Source organism: Vicugna pacos, chromosome X, assembly GCF_048564905.1.
Source record: "Vicugna pacos chromosome X, VicPac4, whole genome shotgun sequence".
Classification (NCBI taxonomy): Eukaryota; Metazoa; Chordata; class Mammalia; order Artiodactyla; family Camelidae; genus Vicugna; species Vicugna pacos.
In genome coordinates, this window is record NC_133023.1 from 78,951,018 (window position 1) to 78,964,313 (window position 13,296).

Below are 13,296 nucleotides of genomic sequence, written 5' to 3' on the forward strand. Positions count from 1 at the left end.
AGTTCTCCTCTAAATTTAGGGCTTAAATATAAATGGGTACTGTCTGTCAAGGCAACGCTTTCAGGCCCTTAGAGGATTCTGATAATTCTTTGTAACTATAGCTCACCGAATAAACACAAATTTGGACTAGTCTGTTGCAGGCTTACCAAGGCATCAGCAGTGCTACTGTGATTTTAAGGATGGGTTTTTGGCCCAAGACAGAATCACAGGGACTGCTAGAACAGTGGTGGCTACCTAAGGTGAGCCGCTCCAAGTTTTCAAGACACCTAACAGTTAGTAGAGGGCCTTTCCGTGGGGCTTGGGAGCCCTCTTTGTAGAAGAAAGCAGATTTCTAAGTCGTCCCCTCTCCCTCCACCCACACACCCATCTCCACCCTGCCTTGAGGGACACCAACGCTTTGTCACTTTACTAGTTGCGATGTGGACTTGGGAAACGCCCCGAAATGATAAGCATCCTGCTAGGGCATAATTTTCGAGACCAGCTCATCCTGCGTCCCGCGCACCAGCTCAGTACTGGACCAGGTGCACGCAGAGAGGCCGTTGTGCGGGAGGAGAGGGGTCGCAGGCTTTCGGCTGGGAAGTTGGAAGGTAGCCGGGGTCTTCAGACCGCCGGTGCGAGCGGTGGGGAGCTCCTAGGTGCACCCAGCGCCGAGGGGGAGGAGGGGCGGGAGGAGATGTGCGGTCCCTTTAAGACCCCAACGCTCGCTTCGCCGGAGGAGGGGGGTGCCGTGGGGGCGCTGCGTGATGGGAAAGTCGCCGGCTGAGCCTCACACTTTCTCCCGATTTCTTAACTTTCGGGTTGGGGGAGCGGGAGTAAAGGCCGACTTGCTGGGGCGGAGAGGGGCTGCCGGCTTGCAGCGGCTGCGTGCTCGCGGACTTCCCGCCCGCGCCGAGCGGCCGGCCTCTCCGGCCAAGTGGGGAGCGGGCGGCGGGCGGGCAGGTGGCCCCGGGCCGCCGCGCCCGCGCCTTGGCTCTGCCCCCGGGAGCCGAGCGAGCCGCTGCTCCCTCGTGGTGTGAGGGCGGTGATGTTTTTCCTCCCACCCACTTTTGAGTCCCCCCTCCTCCCTCGCGCACTCTAGCTCTCGCCACAACCTGCGAGCCCCAGACCTCGGAGGAGCGCCCCGGGGAGCTCCGAGCGCTTGCACGCGTGGAAGACGGAGAAGGCCAGTGGCCAGGTCAGTGAGCAGTGCCCGGCGCCCGCTTCCCCTCCCTCCCTTTCCAGCCGTTGCACAGGTGGGCTATCTCCCCCCAGGGCGACCCGGACTCCCCACTCTGCCACCCCAACCCGCTCTACCGTCCGGGGCGCCGGACCCCCAGGCAGGTCGGGGTTGGGGGAGGGCTTGGATTCGAACTCACCACTCGCCACTCCCGCTCGGCCTGCATATCTCCAGTCTCTGAAGCTGCTGGGAGGCCACTTGGGTAACTACCTAACGGGTTCTGCAGTCGCCTTAGTAATCGTGTGTCCTGAGCCCTTTTCCTCGCTTGCTGAAGTGCCCTGGACCAGTGGGTGGTTCGTAAGTGCAAAAGTTAACGAAACAGGGCGGACAAGCGAGAGGCTCCTCTCTCCGCTGGACATGTCTCATTTTCCGGTCAGGACCACTGGGGTCAGAGTTGGAGACGCTAGGCTTAGGGAGTAACGCAGTATCGCCAGAACTTAGGGCCTGAAAAGCCTGCCTTCTAGTTTCTGCCGGCCCTGCCACGAACACTATGAGAATGGGCAGTTGAGTTGTCTGGGCTCCAGGGTGCCCGTTTTGAAGGTAGTAGAGTTGTTGTGGGCAATAAAATGAAATGATAGAAAGCAAGGTGTTTTGCAAGCCGAAGTCAAGGCATTGTTTGTCAGTCATAGCAGCAATGACGGCATCTCGACTCTGACCAAAGACACCCAGGGCTGAAGCTGCTATTTTTCAGTAGCAACCTACCACGGGTGAACTGAACTTTTCTTGCTGGGTGGTAGACTGGGGAGAGGATTTTAGCTGATGGACAGGGGCCTGAGACTCCAGTGTCTTCTTCTTGTTTGTCAGAAAGAGAATTGCTACCCTGGGGGCTGTCCCACAGATGATAGTGAATGTGAGATTACAAGGGCAGTGAAGCCTCTTGGGAGGATTAAAGAGATACTGTGGGGCGTGAAGAGCTAGCTGACATGGGCTCACCCCTTAGCCTTCCTTTGGGAATGCCTCTGATTCTGTTCTACCGAGATGTCTTCTGAGAATAGGCAGACGCCTGACACTTGATGGCCCAGATCGCTTTGTAGTTACAGTTGGGCAAGGAGCCCTTGGTCCCTTTGCTTGATGCAAATGAACTCTGAGAAGGTGAAGGCTTGTTTCACTGGGGCAGCTTAATCAATACATGTCTTTCAGTTCTGACATGTTTCTTGTGCTCTTGGAAAGCCCACCTGCTCTCCCCAGCTCCTCAGTGTTAGTCTGGGATTTTGTTTTCTTTGTTGTTTTCTTGTTGGGGCCTGGATTCCCCCTCCCCAAATATGTCAATGGCTACATTTCTAAGTAACCTGTGAAAGAGCCAGTGCAAGTTCAATGGCCCAGCAGCCTCTGTGAAGCAGACAGAGAGTTAATGCTGAAATAACTCCAGTTAACTGGGTCAAAGTATAATTTGAAAAATTAAGGACAGTTTGGCTCTTTGCAAGTGTAAGAGTAGGCATGTTTGCTGAGCAATGCTTGCTTGTGTTTATTGCTGCAGCCCCAACAAATGTCTTGAATCAACCCCCTTCCCCAAAAGAAAAAGTTAAAAGGATAAAATGAAATTGAACAGAGACGTGTGGAGGGAACTCTCCTAGGGTTATATTTCTGCTCAGAATACAAAGGCAGGACTTCAGAATCTTGTAAATCAAAAGTGATTATTTATAAAGCGATTCACTTTCTGATGGTCTCCATCACAGCCTGGGAGGCCACACAGATGACAGGAACGCCGAAAGAGATTAATTACTCTCTAGTCACCAACTTTTCTATTTGCTCATACCATTAACTGAGACCTAAGAAAAGCAGTAAAATTCTCAGAGCCGTTTTCTTGCCAGCTTGAGTTATGAAGCAATGCTACTGTTCACCGAATCACCCAACCATTGTACAAGAAAAACAACCCAGTTGGTTCTTGCTTGGGGAGACCCAAAAACTGTGGTTTCAAAAATATCCCCTGAGATCCAGATGTGATTGTGATCAATTGGATTTTGGTGGTAAAAACAAAAACAAACAAAACAAAACAAAAACAAAAAAACACCTTTCCCATTTGGAGACTTGGGGGATCAGCTTATTAAAGTAGGCTCAGGAAGAAGCTCACTGGGATGGGTAACTGTGTTAAACTGTCCATGGAAATGATTTGCTTCAAGGGAACTTGGTAGCTCTCAGAGGATAGAGATAGGCATTCTGAGTGATTGAAGGTGGACCAGAAGCTCATAGAGGGGACCAGCACATCAGGAGCCAGGCCTTTGGAAGGCTACGAACATGTCCTAGGAGAATTCAGTCCTTGTTTAAGAAGCAAGGAGGAAGTAGAGAATGCAGACCAGTGCTGCAAATCCCGGTTGATAGAATAAGTTATTCTCTATGATCAGTTTTTTTTGTTACATACTCATAATTTGAAACAATGGATTTTAAATTATCTGGCCAATTTCATAGCATTTAAAGTAAGAGCTATGGCATCCACAGCGTGGCCCAAAGACAATTCAGTTCTCCGGAACGATCATCTTGCATTCCATCCAGCTCTTTATACTCAATATTTAGGTTGGACCCTCTGAAGAGATCGTTGAGCTCAGTTCCCATCCAAGGTTAACCCCAGTTTGAAATGTGGTGTTTCTCGAATTATTTAAATATTTTCAAATCACCCATTTGAAGAGTTTTGCCAACTCTAAAGTCTATAGAGATGACCTATGACTGGGTATGAGCTATAGCAAACCTTCTGTGTTCTAAGACTCGAAAGGTTTAAGATTTCCACCCCTTAGACTGGAAATACAGGTCTCATATTTTTAAGAGCTGTAGTTCCTTTTTTTTTTTTTGATGGCCTTTTGCATGGTAATGTAGTACGAACACATTACCTATTTAAATTTGCCTGATATTCCTTAAAAACGGCCCGTTTTAAATTGCTATTTCACAAGGGACTTCATGTGACAGGAATATGTCTGAACCATTCGGTGTTTAAATTGCATCCATTTGCTAAGTACGTCTATCTGTTCCAACATAGGTAGGCAAGCTGCAAATCCTTATAGATCTCATAGCAGACACAGGAGAAACATTGACCAATTTGTGCCTCATCCCTGAAGGATTAATAATAATGGTAGTCTTAAAGCTCCAATCCATTAACTTTCATTTCAGAAATTGTTTGAGTCACTGCCCATTATTTTTATCTTGTTTGCCAAAGTAGCCATTTTGCAAGCCCCAGTTTCCCTGTTCTCCCAAAGAAAACCTCTTGAGAAATCAACTTTTAATTCCCTTAGAAATGAGGGTTTCAAAATTTCTTTTTATTTTCCTATCACTTGCCCGTAAGGATTTAGCCTTAGCGTTGGATAGGAATATATGTTCATCTGCTTGAATTTCCCCCTACGATCTTTGCAGGACAGGAGAGGCAAGTTCTCTTTCTTGGGGTGGGGGGGCGAGGGGGGAGGAACAATGCTTGCACCTATGTAAATTCGCCAGTGTTCTCCTCCCACCCCCACTGCCCTCCAAGCAAGTTAGAAGCCTAAGCATCAGAGATCTCCACTGGTTCCAGAGAATCTGCTCTAAGTCTTTGTTTGTTTGTTTGTTTGTTTTCTTCCCAACAGCTTGAGTACACCAGGCCCTGAAAGTTTCAAGTTGCCTTTTGTAGTGGCCAAAATGAGAAAAAAGTGGAAAATGGGAAGCATGAGATACATCTTTTCCTTGTTGCTGTTCTTTCTTTTCCTAGAAGGAAGCAAAACAGAGCAAGTAAAACGTAAGTGTCTTGAGTTTAAAAAAACAAGTTACTTTCTTGTAATTTTGAAAATGTGGTTATACTCTATAGGGATTGTGATTTAGCCCAAATGTGGCCGTGCCATCATTCTAAGAGAAGAAAGTGAATGTTACTGGTTTATGCATGAGTTGATAAAAGAATGAGAGCTTTGAATCGGGCCAACTAAATTTGGGGCTGTTTTTCTGATTATCATATAGTTTTCATCTCACAGAACACATGACACATTAGCCTATTTGCCTTTTCCTGTTCTAAACTGTACAAATCTCATTCCATTTTACGTAATTCTAGAAATATCTGACAGATGAGCTGGATTTTTTCCCAAATTTCAGACTCTTCAGCAAAGATTTTCAGTTTATGAAAAAGAATAACACAGGAAAAAAAAAAGAGCGAGAGAGAGAAAGAAAAAGTAAAGCAGGCTCTGCCTTGTTCCCTTTTGCCGGAAAACGAAGAAGGAAAAAAACCTTCACATGAACTGGATTCGGATGAAAAATCCTTTGAGGAAATTGAGATTCCAGGGACCGTGAGTAAATTGGATGCCATTTATTGAAAGGAACGTCCTCACAAAGCCAGGGAATATTTCTAGAAAGTCAGCGATCCGTGTGATGGGCTAACACATTGGAGAAAGCAGAGCGGCAGGAAAGGGGATAATTAACCCTCCTTGCGGCCACATTTGGGAGATTTATGAGTAGCTGTTGACATCTCTGCTCTTGTTAGGAGCCTTCTGCTGCCTTCACCCAGTGTGAGCCTTACCTTCTTTGGGCCACTTGCAGCCACCTCTGAGGTGGACCCTTGCTCTAAATTTGAAGGAAAAGCCATAGTCTGGTTCCCCTTTCTGGCTGCATCAAAAGAAGCACAAAGTGGAACTGGTCCAAGAGGGGCATTCTCTGCTCCACTGAACTTATTCATGAGAAGGAACTGAAAATATGCTTGGTAGGAGCTGAAACAGCATCTGAAGCCCATCACTTAAATACTTATCTCCTTTATCAGCACAAGTTCAATATATGAGGCCTGAGGCTGGCTGACTGGGAGAGCAGTGCCAAACCTATTCCACTGATACATGTGTTTCTATCCCACTGTGATTTTCATAGTAAAGTTAGTCCTCTTCCTGGGAGAAACAGTGCTTTTGATTAGGCTTTTAAGCATGAGTGATCTGTGGTGATATCTAGTATGAGGGATACACAGAAGGAAGTTTGGCAGGGCACTGCCTCAGCAAGGAGTCTTGGATCAGCCTCTCCTCTTGTATTCCTCAACTGACCTCCTTCTCCTTCTACTCTGAATCCGTCTCAGAACCCTCTTCTTCCAGAAGTCCTCCTTGATTTAAGTGAATGTGATAGAAAAGTTGCTTATCCGTTGTCAGCTAAGCTCACAAGCAGTTGGACTTAAAAACCTTCCTCTCTTAGGAAGAAACTTCCCTTCGGGCTCTATGGCATCAGGGTGAAGCTTGCAACATTTAGAGGACCATCTCTTCTGGGAAGCCTTCCATATTCATGAAGAATTAAGGCATATTATCCATGCAACTTAGAGCTTAATTGACAAACCAAAGAAAAATATGATTTAAAAACGATCAACAGACCCCAAACTATCACTCTCTAACATTTCCTACTGCCTGTGAGTTTGTCCCAAGCCCTTTTGATATTCAAGTGGTGTCAAAATAATTATGTAACAGGTGGTCTAGGGAACCAGTTCTAGTCTAGTCTTTCAGGCTTATAGTCAGATAACGAGGCTAAGGTCATGGTCATTCCCTGAATGAGCCACTCGGCATCATTCTGTGTGACCACATCCACGCTAACTCTCTTGAAGACATGTGCAAAGTTATCTCTACTAAAAGGAAACTCTCAAAGCGAATGCCCTATATATGTTGCCTTGATACACACACACACACACGCACATACACACACACACAGCATGCACAAAGATTTACATTGCAGCTTTAACAGGGAGAAACTAGAAGCAGTGGAGAATGGTTACATAAATGATCCATGTAATGTACTATCATGCTACCATTCAAACACTGCTTATTGAATACTTGATAGCCCTGGAAAAGGCTTATATTAACTTATTTTGAAATTTCTTAAATTTTAAAATTAATAATACTCATTGTACAAAATGACATGAGAGTATCTGAGCTTTATAAAGAATGTATATTCTTCAACTTTCATCCCACTCCCTAGAGATGACCATGACTGATAGCTTGCTATGTATTCTTCCAAACTCTTTTCTCTGTATGTTATAAAAACATACATACATGTCTATAGGGTTTTTTTCTTTTACAAAAGATGGGGTTTTATATATATCTTTCCTGTAACTTGCTCTTATTCAGCAATGTATCCAGGACATTCTTCCATGTTAGAACATTTAAGTGTAACTGTACCATAGTCTTTCTAATGCCTACATAGTTTCCAGTTATACTAGTGTGACATGGTTTGTTTAACCAGTCCCTATTTGTAGGTATTTAGGTTGTTTCCAGTTTTTGCTCTTACCATAAATAAGGCATTAATGAACACTTTAAGGCACTTAAGCAAGTGTTTGTGAGGAATTGTTAGGTCAAAGTGCATGTTCAGCTTTAATCTTGGTAAGAACTGTCAAATTGTCCTTCAGAAAAAGTCATATCATTGTGTCAGTTTCTGGTGTACAGCATAATGTTTCAGTCATACATATACATACATATATTCCTTTTCATACCATTTCTAATTCCTTCACCAAAAGTATTATTACTCTTGGTATTTTAGGGCTAATTTAACCAGGGAAATTGTATTTCAATTTTGCTGTGATAGTTTCCTATTACTGGAGGATCTTTGCAATTATTTTTTAATTCAATTGTATTTCTTCAGTGAATTGGCTATTTTTCAGTTGGGTTGTTTGTCCTATTGATTTGCAGAGACTTATTTATTAACATTCTGTTATTTCAAATGTTGTTATTAACCTTTCATATTTCATGTATTATTTACCCAGTCTTCCCTTTGATTTAAGCTTTGTGTAAGTTGTGTTGTCCCGTACAGAAGTTTTACATTTTTGTGTAGTCAGATCTGCCATTCATTTCCTTTGTGGCTTGTAGACTTCTTATTCCTAGGAATGTCTTTCCCACTCCATACTCTTGTATTTTCTTCGACTACTTCTATAATTTGGTGTTTTACCCATAGTTCTCTATTCCATCTGAAATTTATGTTCACATGTGTTGTGCAATAAGGAACTACTTCTTATCTCTGGGTAGTAGATTCATGACTGTTATTTTTGTTTGTTTTTGTGCTTCTTTTATTTATTCCAAAGTTTTCACAATTGGCAAGTATTATTTTTACAACAGGGGAAAAGTCCTTTAAAGTAAAAGAACATCTTGTTTCCCATATTTCTGTTGTCAAGTTCTAGAGAAGGGTAGGTTTGGGAGTGGAAGAAGGAAAAAGAGGGGTTTTTTAACTTAAAAAAAACTAGAGAAACTTGAGGGAACGTGTAAGTTTAAGGGTAATAAGGCTTCACATCTCTCCTTGCTGCCTGATGCCATCTTACCTAAGGAAACCAAGGTTTTTGATCTTCCACAGGCTGGTTCGAATATGAGCTCCTAGATCAAGGTGGATGCTCTGTAGCCTGTCCCCTCTCCTATTTTAGGCATCAGGGTGGAATGGGGGGTGGTGCTGTTCTGGTCAAAGATGCACACTCAATTGGTGAAGAATCTGAAGAGGTCTGGAGAAAATGCTTTATTTGCAGAAAATTATTTTCACAAGGAAAGGTAGAAGTGCGTGCTACCACTTGCTAATTAGCCGGAGTTACGGTGCTCTCATGGGAGGGAAAACAGGCTCAGGAACCCAGGAAATACTGACGGTGCATTGCAGTAGATGAATGAGCCATTTGTGACTTATATGAAAGTTTGTTACTGTCCAGAAGCAGCAAGGTTTGAGGTCTTTAGCTGGGAAAAGTCTTTCTGTAACACCATTATGCTCTGTTGTTATAGTTGTAGTCAAAAGAGGCCAGGAAGTTCTTTTGAAGTTCAAGGGAGCATAACATTCAGTGCATAATATTCATGCAAATATAGGACAAACTGGGCTGAAGAGTTTGCCTCTTTTGGCAGATCTGACTTAGGTAATGAACTATTGATCAAAGTGAGGTGGAAGAATTGAGTTGTTAAGAATACTCAGTTATGTATTTCAAATGGACCAGCCTGTGCCAAGGCTGACAAAATCCTGGGGGGAGAAATAGTTCATGTATTTTATGGCGTCCATCCCTGCTTTGTACGGTGAGTTAGCTGGATCTTCCGAGGGACTAGATTCTCAATCATTTTTCTCCTCAGGAGAAAAGCTTCCAACATTTGTATTTGGCTGAAAATGGCCTCTGAACTTCCCAGGAAGAGTGAGTCCCCAAAAGATTGACGGGAAGGAGGAAGATACTTAGACAATTTGAGACATGGGAAGCACGGCCTTATGGAGCTTACCCAGAGCCTCTTTATTGTGAAAGCCAGCCAGAGAGGCTTGACTTTTCCTCCTCCAGATTCTCACTTGGACATTCGAAGTGATTATTTGACAAAAGAAAGAAACAAGCAAAAGAATAGACCTAGTCACTTCTTAGAAGTTGAAATAGGTGGGAAAGTAAATGAAGAATACTTTAAAATTAGATAGCTTAATGCTTTTCAAGGTATAGTATTAATTATTTTTTATGTTGAGGTGGAGGAATGGGGTTGGATATGGAGGTTCTAGAGTCCACGTAGATCAACCCCAGCTCCCTGACTTTTGTAACGTACCTTGGGAATGCTGCTTAACCTCTCCGACTTTAGTGTTCTTATCAGTATAGTTGGGAAAATAATAGTATATTGACCATCAGCATGGTTGGTTGAAGAATAAATGAGACTGTGCACACCAGGGGCTTTGCAACAGTGGCTGGCACACAGTTTTTAGTAAGTGGTAGCTACTAGAGTAACTCTATTGCAAGCCAAATGATATAATCCCCTTAATTTTTAGATGAGAAACTTGAAACTCAATGAGATCCAGAGACTTTGTATAAGGACAGAGAGCAAGTCCAAGCCAGGGCTAGAACTAAAACCCAGGTCTCCAAATTCAGTGTTATATTCGCTACAGCATCTTGCCTCTGACGACTCTCTGAGGAGGCCAATGTGTTCTCTGGAAGAGAAGCCCAGTCCTTTGCACATGGCAGCCACTTAACACGCAAGAAATAATACAAGTGAATGAATAAAGAACTCTGTAACTAGAATTCCTAAGGCAGGCAGTATACTATTTGGGAGTTAAAAGACAGAGACTAGGACTAAAGTTATTCAGGAGCTTAAATAAGCTAAGCCAAAGGAAATTTGTGAGAAAGGTTAAAAATATGTGCCATTATGTCCATGCTTCTTCGCTTTCCCTGACTTCTCAGTAGGATTGGAATGTCCTCACAGTCTAATGGAACGAGGACTGTGCTTTAAGTCAGGAGACCTGGTTTCTGGTCAGTTCTGTTGCTTGCTGTGTGTATTGGTTGAGTCATTCATGCTCTCTGGACTAAAGATTCTCTACTTATAAATGGAGGAATTCTCACTTTCTGGACAACAAACTGAAGGATACCAGAAGAGGGGCTAAGGAGGTGAGACAAGGAAGACCAAAGCTCTGGCTTTAGATACTTGGAGCACACTTGGACTTTTCTCATTGTCACAAGATCATTGCAAAGAGTATTTTATTCACTTAAGACTTATAGACTGCCTACTTCTAAAAAGATCAGATAGAGGTTGTATATGAAAGAATCATTGCAAGATAACTTTTTGAAAGGTGAAACAAAAAAATAGAAGCCATCTGAAGACAGTATAAAGAGTAGGTGTTTTTAACACCTGGTTTGGTACATTGTAGTATTCACGTGCTAAATTTGGCTTATGCTTCCTGAAATGATAAAAGGAGAAACTGCATTTATTTGTTGGCAAGAGAAAATTAGTTTCATCTACAGAGATTCATTTCCCACCTCCTACTTACTCAAACAGCATCAATGATGGGATGTTTGAATAAAATACATTCTGGGTGGTACAAAGACGCCAACTGTAACCTTGATTTCATAGAAGAAAGAATTGTGTTTGGCATTTCTTTATTGACCTTTCTGTAAAGGAAGAGGGCAAGTATTAAATTATAACTCAATAAAAGTCTTTCTCTAAGTGCTAAAGAAATGTGGTCTGGATATTTTACCTCTGGATGATCTAAGTTAATTGAAGGCTGTAACATGGAAATGTTAAACAAATGGCCATTTAGTATGTCTAGTAGAATGGATTGCCAATTATTGGATGCCCTAAGCAAACTTTGTATTAATGTGATTTTTTTTCTATTTTAAAATAGATACTTATTGTTAAGTATTCAGAAGATACATAAAAGTATTTGGAAAACAAAAGTCATTGGTAATCTCAACATTTACTTATGGTTATCCCATGGTTAATTGGCATACAGACTTCTTTTTTTTCTGTGCTCAGCTATACATACAATTTATTTTATAGAAATGAAGCACTGTCTTGTAACCAATTTGATTTTTTATGTCAGTTCACAACTGATTCTTTAAAATGCACCTGTAGTGGCAATATAGCCCATGTTGTCTGAACTGACAGCTGGATATTTTAGATACCACTTGCGGGGCATATAGAGTTGAGTCTGTTGTGAAAAGTTCAAAAGCACAACTTGAATTCTTGACCAAACAGAAATTCAACCTCCTTTAGCAGAGACTTGGGCAGCTGAGGTGCTGATAGAGAGAACAATTTGTTTTTGCGAACAAGAGCTTTGATTTTTGCCCCAAGCCCTATGCCAGATGACAAGTAAGAGATGATTTTCTCCAGAAAAATATTCAGATCAGGTTTCACCAGCCAAGCAGTAAAGACTAATGAGAATACCATCAACTCCCAGTTATCCATGCTAATGAGAACTAGAAGAGCACAGGGAATTGAAATTTCATGGAAAATCTCCGTTTCTCATCTTAGCCAATGGTGTTGCCTTACTCAACTGTCAAACCTCTTTGAAATATGGACCCTTTTCTTCTCATTGAGTTTGCCCACCTGCTAGTAGAAAAGGCAGGTAGTGGGAGGGCCATTCTGTGCATAGGCCACTCAGTATATATGAAGTTGAATTAATTTTGGACAAATGATCCACCAAGTAGGAATTAGATAATTAACTCCTAGATAAAAAGGAATAAGCTGTATTCCTAAAGTGGAGAACTTGACTTTTTTCCTGGCTCTCCTTTTCCCCTGGCTTCCACAGCCTGTAAATGAAGTCTTAAACCCCTGAGGAAATCTGACCAAGACTTCAATTCTAGAAACCCAATTTCCAGAGAAATAGGACACTTTTTTTTCCTGTAACCACTACATCTTGCCTTTCCTCCATTCTGCTTCAAATGTGATAAATGACAGAAGAGAAGTACTTATGCTTTTAATGTTTTCTTCACTATTAGGGTAGCCTTCTTAAAAAATAAATACTTAAATGGATTTGTTTACTTCATTTGTCTACTTATATAATGAAGAGCAAAGATTCGTCTCTTCCTTTCCACTGACTGTTTGTGTTATAATAAAATAAATATTATTCTAATACTTACATGATGAGGTGTCTACAGTAATAGCTCTTATCAAAAGCAGTTCATGGGAATGTTTTCTTGCCTTTAGACTGGTGATGAAGTTATTGACCTTTTGACCTAGTCCTGGGTGCTAGACAGTAATGATTAGGCAAAGCATCGAATGGTATAGTGACACATCTCTGTTGTTTCTGTTAACAAACGCCCTTAAAGTAACAGGGATTGCCACTTTTAACTAGGGCTAGCAGAACCATTTGAAAAATAGGTATGATGGTGCAGGTTGAAGATCCATCTCAAATGTTAGTTGGAACTCCTACCAAGTTCTACTCAGCAGATACCATTAGGTAGTGGTAAGTCATGAATTCTCTAGCTGATATCTCTCAGATAATGGCAAGTGATAAGCTTACTTTACTTGCCTGAATCTCCTACAAGTTGGCGAGGCATCATTGTTTCAATAAAATCAGCTCACTTTTGCTTCTTGTCCAAAATGATATTCTGGGACTTTAGGTGTGGTCAGTGATGCTGTGTAACTCATGAAATTCACTCCTGGGTGATGCCAAAGGTTTTTAAAGTTCAGATCTATAGGCATGTGCTGAAATTGACTTTATTGTAGTTTCTGAAAATTGATGATTGTTCAGTGTACCCGTGGAGAAATCAGCTATAATTGTGCTAACCACTTAATCTTAGACAACCATGGTAAAACAAGGCTTGACAATGATAGTGTTTACTTTTGTTTTGTAATCGAAAAAAAAATCAGTGTCAAATAATTGCAGAAGCATCGTTTAAAAGCATCAGTAGCATTACTGTTTAGCTCCTTGTCTCTGCCTTTAGTTCCTGAATTTGCCCCTTCCAGGAATTTGTGGTT

The 13,296-nt window shown here is 42.1% G+C and overlaps 1 protein-coding gene across 4 annotated transcripts in view; it reads left to right on the forward strand.

The window, feature by feature from the left end:
• The first annotated feature begins 492 nt into the window (after nucleotides 1–492).
• Nucleotides 493–13,296, forward strand: part of CHRDL1 (chordin like 1) — a 116,943-nt gene continuing 104,139 nt past the window's right edge. For 3 of the 4 annotated variants that reach the window (XM_015248664.3, XM_006215185.4, XM_031675487.2), the window contains exons 1-2: nucleotides 760–1,174; nucleotides 4,762–4,910. In XM_015248664.3, coding sequence (XP_015104150.1) covers nucleotides 4,814–4,910 — 97 coding nt within the window. In that variant the 5' untranslated portion in view covers nucleotides 760–1,174; nucleotides 4,762–4,813. Of the gene's footprint in view, nucleotides 588–759; nucleotides 1,175–4,761; nucleotides 4,911–13,296 lie in introns of those variants that run through there. The other variant, XM_006215184.4, reaches the window with a different exon arrangement.